We start from the raw sequence: 16,764 nt of genomic DNA, 5'->3' as shown, positions 1-16,764 counted from the left end.
TCGTAATCGAATTATCTGAGCAAGCAATCTAGCAAATGCCAGGTTGCGGGTCGACGGGAGACATACATGCGACCATCTAGTGGACGCATCAATGAGGACCATGAAATATCGAAATGTCCCACAAGGTGGGTGTATTGGTCCACAGATGTCTCCTTGAATTCTTTCCATGAAGTTTATCATTTCCTTAGTTACTTTAACTGGTGATGGCCTAGAAATGAGTTTCCCTTGGGAACAAGCAACACACGTTAGGTGCTTAGGGATAATCCGTTTCTCTTTAAGGGTATGGCCGTTTGTGTTCTGGATTAGTTTACGCATCATGGTCGAACCGGGATGGCCAAGCCGGTCATGCCATAAAGTGAAGTTGTCGATTGCCTCTTTGTTAAAAGTGGCATTGGCCTCGATCATACTGACTTTAGCATGGTCAAGACCAGTAGATAGTGCGGGCATAGATTCTAAAACTTTCTTATGACCTTGGGAGATTTCAATGATCTGAAGGAACTCTTTGTTTCCTTCGCCCTTGGTTTCAATATGAAAGCCATTCATTCGAATGTCCTTAAAGCTTAATAGACTTCTCTTAGAGTTGGGTGAATACAGGGCATCTGATATCTCAAGATGTGTACCCATAGGCAACATGATATTAGCCTGGCTGTGACCCTCTATGAGACTAGCTATACCCGCAATGGTGGAGATGTTGGCGTTTTTAAGGGTTAGGTTTATGAAGTATCTCTTGTCTTTTAAGATCGTGTGGCTCGACCCACTGTCCACAACGAGTATATCCTTGTTCTCGTTCATTTCTAAAACAAGATTCAAAGGATGCTACTTAGAGACTTCATATATAAAATCATTCATTTATTATTAAGTTTAAAGCAAGTTCAAAGAAATGACAACATAGGAATGACAAACACCAAAGCAAAGAACACAGATTTTTAGGTTACAAACGTCGAAATCATTCTTCAGTCTTTTAGGCAATCTGAAGTTTCATAATCCATAAGATCGTCTTTGTCATGATTAAAATCATCTTCACCATCTTGATAAGTCATATGGGCTTCAGGATTCTTCCCTTTCAAACTCTCTCGATAGAGGTCAACTAGATGCTTGGGAGTCCTACAAGTCTTAGCCCAATGATTGCTCATACCACATCTATGGCACACTGATTTGTTTGAAGTGGTCGAGTGTTGAGGTTTGAATGAAGATCCACGGCCGCGACCATGAACTCTTCCAAATGAGCCACGGTCTCGCCCATGGTCTCGACCATGCTGATTCCCTCGCCCGCGGCCAAAAGAGCTACGACCACGGCCACGTCCGTTCCACTTTCCTCGACCACGACCATAATGGCCATTTCCTTGGACGTGATGGGATTATTTATTGTCCTCTGTGGCGTATGCTTCAGGTGGTGGTGCTGAGCCAGGAGGTCTCATTTCACTGTTTCTCATTAATAATTCATTGTTCTGCTCAGCAAGCAAGAGACAAGAAATAAGATTAGCATAAGTCATGAAACCTTTCTCACGACACTGTTGTTGTAACAGCACATTGCTTGTGTGGAAAGTGGAAAAGGTTTTCTCAAGCATATCCTGATCTGTAATACTTTCACCACACAATTTCAATTTAGAAACAATCTTAAACAGTGCTGAGTTATACTCGTCCACGGACTTGTAGTCCTGGATTATGAGATTCCTCCAATCAAACCGAGCCTTTTGTAAGATCACTGTTCTCTGGTGATCATATCTCGATTTCAATTATGTCCAAAGATCTAATGGATTCTCACTGGTCAGATACTGATCTTTGAGACTCTCAGTTAGATGATGACGAATGATCAAGATGACTCTGTATCGATCTTTCTCACTAGCATTATTGTCCTCGGTGATACACTCACCGAGTTCCTTGGATTTCAGGATGATCTTAGTATCAAGCGCACATTAAAGGTAATTATCTCCAGAGAGATTTAAGGCAGCAAAATCCAAGTTATTGATTTTCGACATCTGAAAACATAGATTTAATAATTTTAGATCTTTTAGTAATTTTAATGTTTAAATAAATAGGTTTTAATTTAAACAAGCAATAACCCTTACGGCCATGAATCAAGCCTCACGGCCAAGAAGCAAGCCGCACGGATATGGATGCAATCAGCTCGTTTTTATGCATTCAGTTCATTGTGTAATTGCAATCCTAGCATATATGGTTTCTATCAGTTCATACGAGATGTGCATGATGCAATCAATACGGTAATGATCAAACAAAATTTTCGGCCAAGTTTAAGATCAAGCCACACGGCTACTTGATGCAATCAATTCATTAGCATCCTAGCATAAGTTTCTAAGTATAATTGCAATCAATCAACGAGATCAAATTAGGATATGAATTATGCAACAAGGCCGCACGGCCACGAGGTATGATCAGGTCTAGAACAATTAACCTAGCATGTAGTTTCAGTTTCAACCGGATTATACAGTTTCAGTTTCTATATCAAAACAATCAAGACTAGGTTATAAGGAAATATTTATCCTAACAGGCGGTTTCAATTAGTATTTCAGTTTAAAAACAAGCAAAACAATTTCAATTCATTCAGATTCGAGTTTAAACAATCTTAGTAATAGTTCTAGGTGATCAAAACAATTAATTCGATATTTAAACAATCAAAACGATTTTCAAATTAGGGTTTAGGATTACGATTTTGATCTTAGATCAAAGGAGTTTGATTTGAGATTCAAAACTATTTGAGATTTTGATTTTAATTGATCAGTAGATCAATCTCGATATAGGGTTTGGGGTATCGAACATTTGAGCTTTGATTTACTCAATTAAGGTTTTGATCTATTACCCTATGATTTTGATTCATAAAGATTAGGATTTTAGGGTTTCATTCTTTATCAAGAAATCCAAATTCGATCATAGGTTCTTAGGTTTCGAATTACCTTTAACTTTAGATGATTTGTTGAACCGGACCACCAAGAAGGATGAACCGCGAGCTGAACACGAACGGGACGCGAGCTGACTCCTATCGGGTCGTGAACGGATTGAGGTTGATGTCGTCGCAAGCAGGAACGAGATCGCGTCTATCGGGTTGCGAACGTCTGATCGGGAACGCGAGCTGGATGAACTGAGACTGAGTTCGTCTGAGCTAGGATCTGACTGAGATCGTCTGTAGGCTGGGCTGAGATGGATCAGGAACGCCTAGGATCGAGATGCAAGAGACGCGTTTAGGGTTCGTCGGATTCGCGGCTAGGGTTAGGGTTTTTCGATTTGGTTTTAGCTTTAGGGTTTTAGAGTTTTGTGCTGATAACGTGTTGTAAACTTAAGGATTTAGAATCTGTAAGTTTTTATTATTAATCATTACATAAAGTGCCCTTATATATGAGAATTACAAAGAGATAAATGAAAAGACATAAATATGGAAAGTGTACAAATACAAGGAAAAGAAAACTAGGGTTTCCTAAGTCTAAGCCGCCTCTCTTTCTCTCCTTATGCTGCAGCCGCCTTTCTCTCTTTCGGTATTGGACCGGTTATGAACAGAGCCGGTTATGGACATTCGCAATATAATTTATAACAAAAAAACCTTATTTTTAGTACAACTTTTTCACTTTACCAGAGACGAAAAAAAAATCTAACGTTGAAATCAGAAATAGTGGAGAAGAAAGTCAGCGTCCTGATTTATAAGTAGAAAAAAATAACTTCCAGCATTAATTATCACTAACAGTAATATTAAATGTTTTCTCATAAAACAATGTTTTCTCATAAATTATTGTAGGAAACTTAACAATTCTAACAGAAAAATTAATTGAAATACATATTCAATACACGATAATTGGTATTTTAATTTATATGTGGGCAATCCGAATTTTTTTAATATTGAAAAGATTCTAATTTAAAGTTTTTATTTAAGAACTGGTTCTTAATTTTTTTAGTTAAAAGTTAATAAACGGTCTTCAGCTAAAAATCCTATCATAAAAACCCCGGTATCCGGTTAATAATGTTCTAAAAAACCCTTAAGGACTGATTACTATTTGGTAGTTTTGGTAACTGGTTTCTTGAAAAAAAGTGGGTCCTACGCGGAACCCATACGCTAAGAACCCCTCTAGTATCATTGGATAAAGATGCTCTTATATAAAGAACTTCTATGTTATGAATAAATATAGACTTTTCCATTACTTTTACAACAATTAAAATACATATTCAATACACGATAATTGGTATTTTAATTTATATGTGGGCAATCCCGACTTTTTTAATATTGTAAAGATTCTAAAATCATGATTAATTCAAAATTTTTAGATTGGGGTTCTTAACGGAAGTTCGCTGCAACTCCGGTTAATGATGGTCTAAGAAGCAAGTAAACCACAACGAATTTGGTAAGCCCTAAAACTAGTAGCCGCTCGTGTTCATCTGGAATTCATTGGGGGTTTTTTTTTTCCCAAGGTACGAAACCTAAATCCGAAAAATTGACTGCTTCTATTCCTTCCTTGCGCTTCAGGATCGCTTTTATAAAACTTATTAGTGTGATAACTTCTTTCTCTTTTATAATAAAAATTGAAGGTTAATTTATTGGTATCTTCTTCTCCAATGGACTCTCGAAGTGGTGTGGCTGAGGAAAATACTGTTTCAAGTAAAGGTGAACTGAATATTATTATTTGGCTGAAACCTCTAAGATTGGGTTTGCGTTCACTAATCATCCATCCTTTTTTTAATCAGGGATTCGAAAGAAGGTGAAGAACTCTGAGTCAGTAGCGTTACAGAGATACAAGATTGATACTTACAACTTAGTGGATCTTGATAAGGTTTTGAATGATGTCTACTGCTCTTGTCGACCTGTTTCTGCTGACTACGAAGCTAGGAAAGATACTTTGAAACACATCAACGCATTGGCTTTTGATATCTATGGTAACCAACATTACTTGTCTAAGATAGCTCTGTTAACGTCAAACAAACACACATCATTTTATTTTATTTTTTGGTCTCCATCAGGAGATTCCAAGGGTGGCAGGCCGGTCCTCAAGGCGTATGGGTCTTTTGCGATGGATATGTTTTTCGCGCGGAGTGATTTAGATGTGTCTATTAACTTTGGTGATGGAGTATCTGAGCTTCCTCGTGATTCGAAGCTCCAAATCCTTGAAAGATTTGGGGAAAAGCTCCGCTCTTTGCAGGGTAAGTATTTGGATGTTATCATGTACTATTGGCAGAGTATTTGGATGAATGTGAAACTGCATTTTGTAGGAGAAGGGCATGTTAGGAATGTTGTATCCATCTTGAGTGCTAGGGTGCCAATTGTCAGGTTCCTTGATCAAAGGACTTCTGTTGAATGTGATTTGGCTGTTGATAGCAAAGAAAGCGTATTGAATTCACGGATCATTCAGATTATATCTCAGATTGATGACAGGTTTCAGAAACTTTGTCTGTTGGTAAGATCTTAAGGCTTTACTTCTTTCAAGTCTCTTCAGTTCTGACTTCTGACTTCTGACTTGTTTTAAGAAAATAATATCGTTCTCTCTTTACTATGCTATCAAAGTGGAATACGGCATAGATATTATTGAACATCTAAGTGCTAAGGACTTTTATGGCTACCAAATATGTAGTAGATATCAAAGTGGAATACGCAAGGCTTACCACATAGTGAACTTAACGAATGCATACCAAATATGTATATATCTTTAGTTGTGGTGGTCAATCAATACATTTACTAATGCCACTATGTTGCCTATGTCAGATTAAGCATTGGGCCAAAGCACACGATGTTAACAGTGCGTTACGCAACACTCTGAATTCTATATCTATAACGTTGCTAGTCGCTCATCATTTACAGGTAGCCACTCTTTGTTGGATCAGTCACTCTCCTTTTTTTTTTAATTTTTTTTTATTTTTTATCTTCTGTGTTAATGCAGACTCAAGATCCTCCCATTCTACCTCCATTCTCTCTACTATTTAAAGGTAATATCATCACATATTCAAAGTTTGTGAATGTTTTTTGTGATATTGTCCGCTCCTTTGTAGATTTATGTTTTGTTATCATCCTACTCTGGCTTTTGTTTATGTGATTTCCCTTTATGTAAATCAACTTGTCTCTCTTGTCTTTTTCTTTTCAGATGGAGTTGATCCTCCCAATGTTGAGAAAAGGACGCAGGAGTTCTTGAACAGGGAGAAGCGAAATAAAGAATCTTTGGGTAGACTCTTTGTAACGTTTTTTGTCAAGGTGCTCATCTTTTTTTACCTTTGAATCGAAACAACAATTGAAAAAGCAAAGCCTCCACAAGAAGCGTTTGCTATATCTTAGATAGCTTTTCTGTGGCTTGCAGCTGCAATCTGTAGAGTTCCTATGGAGACAAGGACTCTGCGTCAGTTTGCGGAGTGGTCTTTGGATATCCAAAAGGTGGAGAAGAGCTGGTGTCGGGATTAATGTAACTATTTTTATCGATAATAATATTTCATTTGCATTCTTTACTTTTTTTTTTATCTCATTACTTCAGATTCGGTGTGTAATTATGACAGGTTGAGGATTTTTTGGACGTGTCTCAAAATGTTGCAAGGGTGGTTAATGACAGAGGAGCTAAAAAGATTTACAGTTCTATAAATCAAACTGTCGAGGAACTTTTTGAATTTCTTAATGGCAAGATCGATGGAGCACATCTCAAAGACAAGTTGTTTGTCCCCCAACCCCTTGTGGAGCCTCCTCCTCCTCCTCCTGTGCCGCAAGTCGAAGTTTACCATCAACCACCTCATCACAACTACAGATGTGATGAGTTTAAGGGTCATCACAACAAAAGGCCTCGTTTTGGAAATGGTGATCATATCACCGTTCGCCATAGGCATGGTGGTGAAGAACCAATCCATGCAGCAGATGACGACAGTCATGCAATTGATCTGCCACCGCCACCACCACCTTTTGGCAGAGTTTATAGAATTTATTGTGATAAATTCGGTCCTCAAAACCTCCCCTGACCTTTTTTCTTGCTCATTCACCAACCATTTTTGAAAGATGAATATAATTTCATGTTATAGAGTTGAGAGTCTTGAGACCCGATAAGAAAAGAAGCAAATGTATTTAGTGTGGGTTTTTGGTTACTTGTGAGAGAATACATGGTTTTATTATTATATATCTTACGCAGGTTAGCTGAAAATTATTTACTTTGGTTAACTTTTATGTTCGTTTTGGTTTTGAATTTAAATTGGAGGCATTGAACCCAAACTGTCTTAAGACAACTCGTGTCAGAGACTCATCAGAGCAATGCTAACTCCAGTGATATGGCTATGTTTTCGACGATAGATTTTTGTATTCTTAAAAAACAAACAAAAATCGACGATTTTTCATGCAGACCTGACTCTGGCTTAGGCCCAAAAAGAAGAGGAAGCATGGCCTTTCCGCCTCTATTTTATTAAGTATTTAACTTTCCACGATACTAAAATGCATTTTAATCTACTGATTATGTGGGTATCTATTGCCAGAAGGTTGTTACTTGTTGGTTCGAGATCGACATTATACTTTTAGGGCCTGACTGGTTCAACCGCAGCGGTTGCGGTTGCAGCTGCGGGAGTTTGCGGATGCGGGTGGTTGCGGTTTCTAGCGGTTTTAAGAGATTTATACGACTGGTTCTGCGGTTAGAAATTGGTGCGTTTGCGGGATATTTATGACTGGTTAACTACCAAACGCAACAGTGGTTAAATAAAAAATTAACAATATTTACATTTTATATCATTATAAAATATCAAAAATAATAATATTATAATAAATATAAAATTTATATTTAGAAAGTTATAGTTTAAACTTTTTAAAAATTATAGAAAATATTTTCATTTTAAAGTTTTATAATATTAATTAAAATATAATAGATATATTTTAGTATTTTTATAATTCTAATTTAAATTTTTTATAGAATATTTTTATTTTTGTATTTAAATTGTTTTAGAAAAAAAAAAAAAATTTATCCTCCCGCAACCGTCCGCAACCGCAGACGCTAGCTAGAACCAGCTTTTGAATTTATGAGGTTTAGAACGATTTGGAGCGGTTTGAGCGATTGTTGCAAAACGCCAACAACCGCAAAAAAACTGCGTTTACGGATGGTAGCGGAAAAACCAGTCATACCAGTTTGAAGCTTCCAAAAATCTCGTAGACGGCTCAAAGAATATATTAGTTTATGACTCTTTCGTTAAATATAATGCATCTGGCCAAAGACAGCCACAATGTGTTGGATTAAATAAAATCTTAAATAAATCCGAGTGAAATTATCTCAAATCAAGCTTCGTTTTGCTGACTCTCTTGTCAAGATGAAGTCAACGGCTTCCTCTACTGTGTCAACTACCTGAAAAAAAGAAGAAGTTAGATGAACATTAGCTGTGGAAACAATAACAAGATTAGCTTCTAAAGGCTACATAAGAGATGATGTCTATACGGACCAGATCAGCAGGAAACTCAGGATGATTATCTTTCCCTTTGAAAACTCCGGTTCTTGTCAAGATTGAGAACCAAGGACTCCCGGCCTGTCACATTCAATGGTTTAAGTCTTCAAATAAAGATTAGTGGAATGTATTGATAACCATCTCGACTCTGAGAGAAAGAGCACAGAACCTGTCGTGCCCCTCTGATGTCAATTTTAGGGTTGTCTCCGACCATGTATAGCGTCTTGAAGTGGTGGCTTCCTTGGTTTGAGTGGGATGTAGCGATCTCTTTGAGAACATCTTCTGCGTCCTTGAACACGAATGGATTTGGTTTCCCAAAAGATGTGTACTCCAGAGGGTTATCATGGATTCTGCACACATGTCCAGACTCAATCATGTAAAAAAGGAATCAGGGAAATATATATAAATATATCACATTTTATTAGGCCTTTTTAAAGAAGAGTAGTCTGTGTTTTCTGAAAGATGTGCAGTGACTCATATGGAGGAAGACGTGTGCTTGATTTTGGATATTACCTGTTGAATATGGATTCTAAAGCGATTCGAAAAGCTCCCATGCCAAGACGTTCAGTAGGAAACTTTGTCTGTTCAGTTCACAATGCATCAGTAATCTTATGGTAAGTCAACAGAAATGGAAAAATAAAACGGGATGGGATCACTCATAACCTGGTAGTCTAAATCGTCGTTGGCAAAGTACAAAAGAGGTTGAGGTCCAATTTCTTTCCCAGGAAGTCCTCCAGTTCGTAAAATGTCACAAAGGACCTGAGAGAGAAAAGAAAAAAAAGCATCAGTCAGATTTGTTATGTAAGATTGAATTTGAAGAGCAAAGGGGAATATGATGATAACCTGGATGTCTCGGCTCCAATCAACAGGATCACTAACAATAAATGCTGCTTGAACTCTCTCGGATACAACATTTTCTCTTGATCTAGAAGTCTCCTTGTGAACTTCTTGCCCGGTCATCCATTTCTTATATGGTGCCAAGGGATCAATGTTGTCAAAGTAAGAGGCATATTCGTCCAATGAAACCACGTTTCTGAAAATCCATGCACAATTTTTCAGTCATCTGAATACAAAGTGTGAAGCACATATACAAACAAAAAGAGCTTAACTTGAAACCATAATTAGACAACACAGCGGCAGGTTCCCCTTTTCCAGCGGCAACAACGAGCTCGTTTCCAAACCTGTTCCAGGTACCGATTAAACTGAGTAAAACAAAGAAAGCATCAATCCGCGTGATTCCCTATCCAATGATTTGCCGATTCCATATATACTGCTTTCTAAATTCTAATCCTTGATATACCAATTGATGAACAATATGTCTTTTTGTAATGGGGGAGTTTTTTTTTTTTTTTTTTTATATTACGTAAGGCTACCTATTAGCTAGCTTTCGGAAAGGTGAATGTGCTTGCACCATCTGCAACAACAAAAGAGAGAGCGTTACACTTACCGAAAGTAACTAACTTTGTGATAACTGTAAATATTATTCTAGAGAAAGAAGATGAAAAAACGAAGAGATGCGTGCGACCAAGGGTTTAAACCTGGAATGGAGAAACAGGAACACCTAATAAATGAGTCATCTCAGAGGCCCGTTCAGATTCAGGCAGGCCACCTCCTGTCATAGGTAGCCAAATGATTTTCATGCTAATTATCAATGCAAAACAGGATAAAAAAATATTCAAAAGTTGTATATAGCTCCTCACCATTAGTCAAGAATAAGAAAGGTATCTTCAAAGCACCTTCAAAAGAAACCTCAAACTCATCAAAAACAGACACAGATACACCTCTCTATACACAAATCTAAGCACATTAAGACTTAGATACTTTTCTAGAGCTTTGATGAATTTGCGAAAATTAAACAAAGTGGATATACCGGAATCATCGTAGAGTCGGCGGAGGGCACCAGGGGAGCCACCAACGGGGGAGGAACCCAGAAGGATAACACCATCGATGTCGAACGCAATGCCATACGACGGTCTGTGTTTTTTTTCATATACTCATAGTCAAGTAGAGAGGCAATGAGCAAAGGAAGGAACGCATCAGCAGGAGAGGACAACTCACCGATTCGATTCCTGGGAGAGGTTACAGAATGAACGAGACGGTGGTGATCGGAGACTATAATCCCGCCGCCGCAGCGAATTTCTCGCGATGATTCTAAAATTATTCATTTTCTTTTTTACTCGACGGCCAAGAAATAATTTCGGGCAAAGGTTTTATACTTTATGATCCTCTAAGGGTACATATGTACGGATGTTAGCCATGGAGACAACTGCTCCACTACTCCTCCCAGGAAAAAAAAATTCTCATATACTGCTTGAAGCTGCCCGGACTAAAAAATAGATAAATCTTTAACTAAATCCAAAAATTTATTAAAAGACCACGGAACCAACAGAATTTTGCGTATTTATAATCCAACCAGGACCATTTCGCGGACCATCCAGACCCGATCCATAAAATCCGAATCTTTTTCTTCATAACTTTCGACAACTTTGTACGAGTTGGTGTAGTCTCATACACTATGAGGATGGTGAGAAGATATATATTTTACATCCCAGAGGGGCTATAATTGGAGATACCATTGTTTCTGGTACAGAAGTTCCTATAAAAATGGGAAATGCCCTACCTTTGAGTGCGGTTTGAACTATTTGATTTGTAAATCTTGGTGTAACTGTACAGCATATAAGACTGCGACTAATATAAGTTGTATCAATTACAAAGTTATTCTAAGAATTAAGTCGCACTTTTTGATTTGCAAAGTTCAACTAGTTTTGATTGTATCTTTTACATTTGCATTATGTTCTTTTATGGAGACAGTGTTAATAATAAATAAAAATTACTTTATATAGAAAAACTAGAGACATTATATTATATGAAATGCATTTTACATAAACCTAGTAAAAGTAGATAAAAAGTACATGCCATAACTCATAAACACACAACTAATCTTCAATTGGCCAGTGGCCAGCGGTCAAGTGAATTTCACTGCAGAAGTCCCAAGCTGCACATTGCCAGAAACAACGATTGCATGTCCACCGTGTTCTAGATCCTTCTAAGGAGACTACAAACATCGGTTCTATTACTGCGGAGCACCAACAATCATGTGAGACGTTGGGATTTATTCTTTCCAGTAGAGACATAAACACCTCAGGTTTTTCGTAACCCCAATGGCCTGAGGATAACGAAGTCGTGATCATGTAATTCATCCGATCAACAAATTCACAACTAAAGCTAGGATAGTTGTGAACAAATCCTCTAGCATCAACACTAAACACTAAGTTCAGCATTCCATCTACATACTTGGCCCACAACAATCCTCTCTCACCAGCAAGACGGATTTTCCCCCTTCCTTCATCAAGTAAATGGAGGACGAAGAACTCAGACATACCTCGCATGTTGATGGCCTCTAGATTACCGGCTTGGTAGCACCTAAGCCTGAATGTCCTTAAAGCATTAGCCTCATCAATCCAGTCATTCAAGTTAAAGAGATCTGCAGATCGGTAGAAGTATTCTTCTCTGCCAATTTGATTGAACTCGGAGAAAGCAATTCTTGCACTACTGAAGTCCCGAAGATAGCTTGTTGCTACCTTTGAGAGAATTTTATGAAGCATGGAAGGAGGGAGAGAAGCCAAGTTACTGTTCGACATGGAGAGATATTTGTTTAATCAAGTAAATGGAGAGATCTTCGTTTTACTTATTTGGAGAAGGTGATAAACCCTTCTATAATGGCGATGATCCTCTAACCAAAATACACGTAGTATGGAAGTTCAACTGACGTGTAGAGAAAAGTATAAACTGATTATTTATTACCCCACTTAAGGGTGATTTGATAGACGCCTCGAGAAGACATGAGTTCAGAAGACATGACTTCTCAGTGCGCATGGGTTAGATTTGAAACTTTGAAAAACTCTAATCGATAAAGATATATAACTGTGTATAACTAAGTGAAAGTAACTGATTTAGATTATCTAAATTCATGAAACTAAGCACAATTTTAAAATTTTAGATTGTCTCAATATATAAAACTATGTAAAACGTTAAGAAAATGAGATATTTAGTAACTTTATTTCATGCTATTAAATAAATGAAAATGCTAATATTTTGTAACTTTATTTCATGTTATTTAATTCTCGATTTATTACCCCAACTATTCTACAAGTTGTAACTCTTCCATTTAAGGGGAGACGACGCGACGAGACACGAGTTCAGAAGACACGACTTCTCTCTCCTACAGTCGCATCTCTTGGAATTTATAAGATTTATAACTATGTATAACTATGTCTAAATTTATGAAACTAAGGAAAAACGTAACAATTTAGATTGTATATATATTTGAAACTATGTAAAACTTAACGAAATTTAGATAGTGTCTTGTTATATTTTGATAGAAATGATCAGTATCCAAAACTTATTATACTTAGTGGATATATTTAATGATAGAAACAGGCAGTATAGGATATAATAAATGTAAATGTTAGTATTTAGTTTGGGAAAAAACCTGTAATTAATGATTCAAGCATTGACGTGTCCACTTAAGGGTGATTTGATTGACTCCCAGAAAAAGCAAGACTTCTCTGACACGCCTTCTGGCTGCAACAGTCGCATGTCTGGAATTTGGAAATTTGTATAACTTTAATTTATTAAGATTTATAACTATGTATAAGTAAGTGAAGCTGAGTTATCTAGATTGTCTAAATTTAAGAAACTAAGAAAAACATAACAATTTAGATTGTATAAATATTTGAAACTATGTAAAACCTAACGAAATTTAGATAGTATCTTGTTATATTTTGATAGAAATGATCAGTATCCAAAACTTATTATACTTAGTGGATATATTTAATGACGAAAACTAGCAGTATAGGAGATAATAAATGTAAATGTTAGTATTTAGTTTGAGAAAAACCTGTAATAAATGATAATGATGGACTCCGCAAAATAACTGCATGTCACGAATGAAAACGTCTCTTATAATAATAATTACACTTGCATTTAAACGCTACAACAGTACACCGTCTACAGTCATCATTACCATTGCATTTAAACTCCACCACAGTCGGGATATAACTCCACCACAGTCTGCAATATAAGTGAAAGTAAGTTAAATCGTCTTCTTCGGTCCGGATATAACATTTCTCTACAAAATTCACCAAAAAGTAAAGCAAAGAAAGCGTTCGTCATCTCCTCTCTCAACAAACAAGATGACACACTACAATAAAATTTCTGAAGTTTCTTATAACCCCAAGATCACGTCTTGGCGTTTCAAAGTCAAAATACATAGGATCTACCCTTTCTATTCCTATGTTACCAGCAGTGGGCCTTTCTATAAATATGTCCTAGCAGATGAAGAGGTACGTGTTAAATCATCATCTCTCGAGTTTCTAATAGCATGTAACCGTGAAAAATAAAAACTTGATCCTTGTACTTTATTTATGTAGGGAACTAAGATGGAGATGACCATTTATGGGAATTCTGATTGGTTTCGAGGCTTAGAGAAGCAAGAGGGAAAATGGGTGGAAATCATTCGAGTAGAAGTTAACCGTTACTATCCAGGTTTCCAAGAAACTAACTCTCGGTTCAATCTATCTGCTACGCGCAATACGCAAGTCCACATCATCGATCCTCTGAACAATCGGTTTTTCATGGACTTCAAGAACATCCATGCAATCCCTCACATGGACCACAGGGACCGAAACTATCCCATAGGTATGAATGCTACTAGAATTAAAATATATTCACATGTCTTGGTTTCGGAACTTTGTATAGCTTTAATGTATTAAAAATATAACTATGTATAAGTAAGTGAAACTAAGTGATTTAGATTGTCTAAATTTATGAAACTAAGGAAAACGTAACACTTATCTGGTAGATACAATGAGAGTGGTCTTCAACACGGAAGCCCATTTCGATGACCCTGCAAGTCCAAGGATGGTGTTTTACATAAGGGACAACATGTAAGTAGAAAGTAACATATGATCAAAGCAAAATTTATCTATACTGCAAAATTTATCTATACTGTAATTTATCTATACTGTAATTTATCTGAATAGTGACAGTCATATAAAATGTGTGGCAACTGGCGCTCATGCTTATGCCTTCCGGGATGGTCTTGAAAACATGAAGGGTCGTGGACAGGTGATTGTGGTCCTTAAGATATGGAGGGTCTGGAAATTTTTTAGTAAGTGTAGTTTATGTGTCTAGTTTTAAACGTGATAGTTGAGTAAAACGTTTACTAAACTCATTTACACAGGTTATTTTGGTCCTCCTGATCTATAGCTTGAGACCGAGGGTGGATTGTCTGACTTCAGGTTCAATCCGTGTTTGCCGTAGGTTGAGGAGTTCAGGCAGTCGCTACTAAGCAGTGACCCTTATGTTCAGCGATATGGGGCTGTAGGTCTTTTGTAAATCTTGTTGTTCTCAATGTTCTCCATCTTCGTACTTGTCTTAAACTTGGTGAAACTTTGTTTAAATGTTGGTGAAACTATGTCAAATGTTGGTGAAACATCGTGGTTTTACCTTTTTCAATTTTCCAACTTCGAAAAAATTAGATGAACTACTAGTTCGTGCTCGTATAAACTGGTAAAAATTTGTGTTTTCACTTGATCAATTGTCTAACTTTGTAAAACTTAGACAGAGTTGAAATTCGTTTTCGTATAAATAGGTCAGACTTTGTGTTACTTTCACTTTCTCAATTGTCTAACATCGTAAAAATTATAGAAACTTTTTCAATAGTCCAAACTACATAGTTATCCAACTTCGCATAACTTAGGAGAAACTTACAAAACACTTAGAAAAAACAGAAAGTAGCTGAAAGTCTCTTAGGAATTACTTCTTGTACATCATAATTCCTAGAACTAAAACGACAGCAAGAATAACACAACCTCCTGATATCTTTATCTTGGGCTCCATTATTTTGGGGCCTTCACTGAGTTCACTTTCACTCCTTATTGTTGCTTTGAGAAATTGAACTTCTTCTTCTAGCATTCGAACTTGGTTGTCCAACTGTTGTATCTCATTGGTGAAAGCTTCGTCAACTCATTTGAAGACGTGATTGTCGTTCTCAAGCTACAACGGATTAAAATTACCATTAAAACAAGAACGAGTAAGCCTTCAATAACAAAAGCTAAACGGATGTACCCTTGGTGACGCCGCATAGATACACCGATAATACCGGCGATATGGGTTTTGATTGGTTTTGGAGATGAGCTCAGTGATGCCCACCCTGCACCAACACTTACTAGGTATTCCCGGAGTTCGTACTCATCTCCGACCACTGGTCGTGGAAGATGAAACGGACATCTCCACTATTTCTCTCTTGGGGTTGGGGGGAGTTCAAATGGGAGAGAGATAAATTAGGGAAGAGAGAGAAAGGAGAAGATAGCGAATGAGAAAAACAAAAAAAAAGGTCTTTAATACTTCGATTAAACGATTTTGGGGTTTTATCAAATTGGGAATAGGGAAATTCGAAATTCGAAAAGTTGGGCGGGAAATTTTATCCAAGGATTTTCGTGGTCGAAGTTTCACCAAGTTTTTAGTTTTACAGAAAACATCAAAATTGTACTTTTTAATTATTTCCATTTATATTAGTTATACTCTACTTGAATGACTGATTTTATAGTTATACCAATTATATTATGTTTCCTTGGTTCATTTCTCATACGATCATGTACACATAAACTTGATTTCCTACCAGTAGCAAATTTTAAAATGTAACGAGGTGAGTATTAATGAAAAAGCTATGAGAACTCAGTGTATTTCCTAAATGATTGCTAACAAGCAATGAAATGATATTTTTATAATTCTTATTAAATCATAATTTTAATAATAAATCACCATCTTATCTTATTACTTTATCTTATTACTTCGATGACTTATTAACAAGTTTAGAATTTACAATCATATTACTCAGTTTACCTATCGTAGTTATATCAGTAAAGGAAAAAAGTTTCACTTGGTTGTAGAACACACAAAAACAAATTTCATCTTACAGCGTTCCCATACGATAAAAACATCAAAACTGACAGCGAAAGGCTTACAACCTACTTCACATCAAAATTGAAAGCAAAAGGTTTACAACCTACTCCTCTTCTGTTTCTTTTGGGGTGTTCATCGTGTTCCAAACTAGTGTCCACATTCTCTTCTTCTCCATATCCACTCTCACGCTCACAATAATCCCTACTACAAGAGCTTTCTCCAACTCTTGATAATTGCTCGGTTATTTGAACTATTTGCAATTCTTGGATGTCTTCCACATGGAAAATACATCTTCTTTACTCTCTATCCACTGATGTTAGATAAACAAACACATCTTCATCATCCAAAATATATGATTGCCTCTTAGGTTCCACTACCAATGGAATGTAACCCAAATTGAGCTTCTTCGTTAAC

At 36.7% G+C, this 16,764-nt stretch overlaps 2 protein-coding genes and 1 pseudogene across 4 annotated transcripts; 1 reads left to right on the top strand and 2 right to left on the bottom strand.

The window, feature by feature from the left end:
* LOC106330767 overlaps positions 1–1,339 on the bottom strand; it is an 11,100-nt pseudogene extending 9,761 nt beyond the window's left edge.
* A 2,981-nt stretch (positions 1,340–4,320) lies between these two features.
* On the top strand, positions 4,321–6,988 carry LOC106331669 (poly(A) RNA polymerase cid11-like). Of its 3 annotated transcripts, none has more exons than XM_013770070.1 (9): positions 4,321–4,413; positions 4,531–4,606; positions 4,687–4,875; positions 4,960–5,393; positions 5,699–5,794; positions 5,874–5,919; positions 6,075–6,181; positions 6,285–6,386; positions 6,478–6,988. In XM_013770070.1, exons 2-9 carry the CDS (start codon positions 4,558–4,560, stop codon positions 6,925–6,927), a joined length of 1,473 nt encoding a protein of 490 aa, XP_013625524.1. In that variant the 5' UTR covers positions 4,321–4,413; positions 4,531–4,557; the 3' UTR covers positions 6,928–6,988. The 3 variants fall into 3 exon arrangements, with proteins under 3 accessions (XP_013625524.1, XP_013625523.1, XP_013625525.1); XM_013770071.1 differs by lacking the exon at positions 4,321–4,413 and having other exon boundaries at positions 4,425–4,606; positions 4,960–5,139; positions 5,209–5,393; XM_013770069.1 differs by lacking the exon at positions 4,321–4,413 and having other exon boundaries at positions 4,422–4,606.
* A 1,100-nt stretch (positions 6,989–8,088) lies between these two features.
* On the bottom strand, positions 8,089–10,674 carry LOC106331783 (uncharacterized protein YKR070W). Its single transcript, XM_013770195.1, has 12 exons — positions 10,441–10,674; positions 10,253–10,356; positions 10,083–10,118; positions 9,921–9,994; positions 9,756–9,796; positions 9,492–9,563; positions 9,226–9,415; positions 9,046–9,141; positions 8,896–8,963; positions 8,552–8,732; positions 8,380–8,463; positions 8,089–8,285 (listed from the first exon to the last, which is right to left on the bottom strand). The coding sequence occupies exons 1-12, from the start codon at positions 10,545–10,547 to the stop codon at positions 8,214–8,216; spliced, it is 1,125 nt and encodes a 374-aa protein (XP_013625649.1). The 5' UTR covers positions 10,548–10,674; the 3' UTR covers positions 8,089–8,213.
* Between the last annotated feature and the right edge of the window lie 6,090 nt (positions 10,675–16,764).

This window comes from Brassica oleracea, chromosome C3, assembly GCF_000695525.1.
Source record: "Brassica oleracea var. oleracea cultivar TO1000 chromosome C3, BOL, whole genome shotgun sequence".
Taxonomy (NCBI): Eukaryota; Viridiplantae; Streptophyta; class Magnoliopsida; order Brassicales; family Brassicaceae; genus Brassica; species Brassica oleracea.
This window is presented reverse-complemented; position numbering and strand designations above follow the sequence as displayed.

Bases quoted from the DNA above. Each gene is read 5' to 3' on its own strand.
- LOC106331669 (XM_013770070.1), top strand. From the start codon at position 4,558: ATGGACTCTCGAAGTGGTGTGGCTGAGGAAAATACTGTTTCAAGTAAA. The intron at 4,876-4,959 runs GTAACCAACATT...GGTCTCCATCAG, and splicing joins ATTGGCTTTTGATATCTATG to GAGATTCCAAGGGTGGCAGG. The intron at 5,394-5,698 runs GTAAGATCTTAA...TGCCTATGTCAG, and splicing joins TTCAGAAACTTTGTCTGTTG to ATTAAGCATTGGGCCAAAGC.
- LOC106331783 (XM_013770195.1), bottom strand. From the start codon at position 10,547: ATGAATAATTTTAGAATCATCGCGAGAAATTCGCTGCGGCGGCGGGAT. The intron at 9,797-9,920 runs GTTTAAACCCTT...TTGTTGTTGCAG, and splicing joins TTCCTGTTTCTCCATTCCAG to ATGGTGCAAGCACATTCACC. The intron at 8,286-8,379 runs GTCCGTATAGAC...TCTTTTTTTCAG, and splicing joins CTGAGTTTCCTGCTGATCTG to GTAGTTGACACAGTAGAGGA.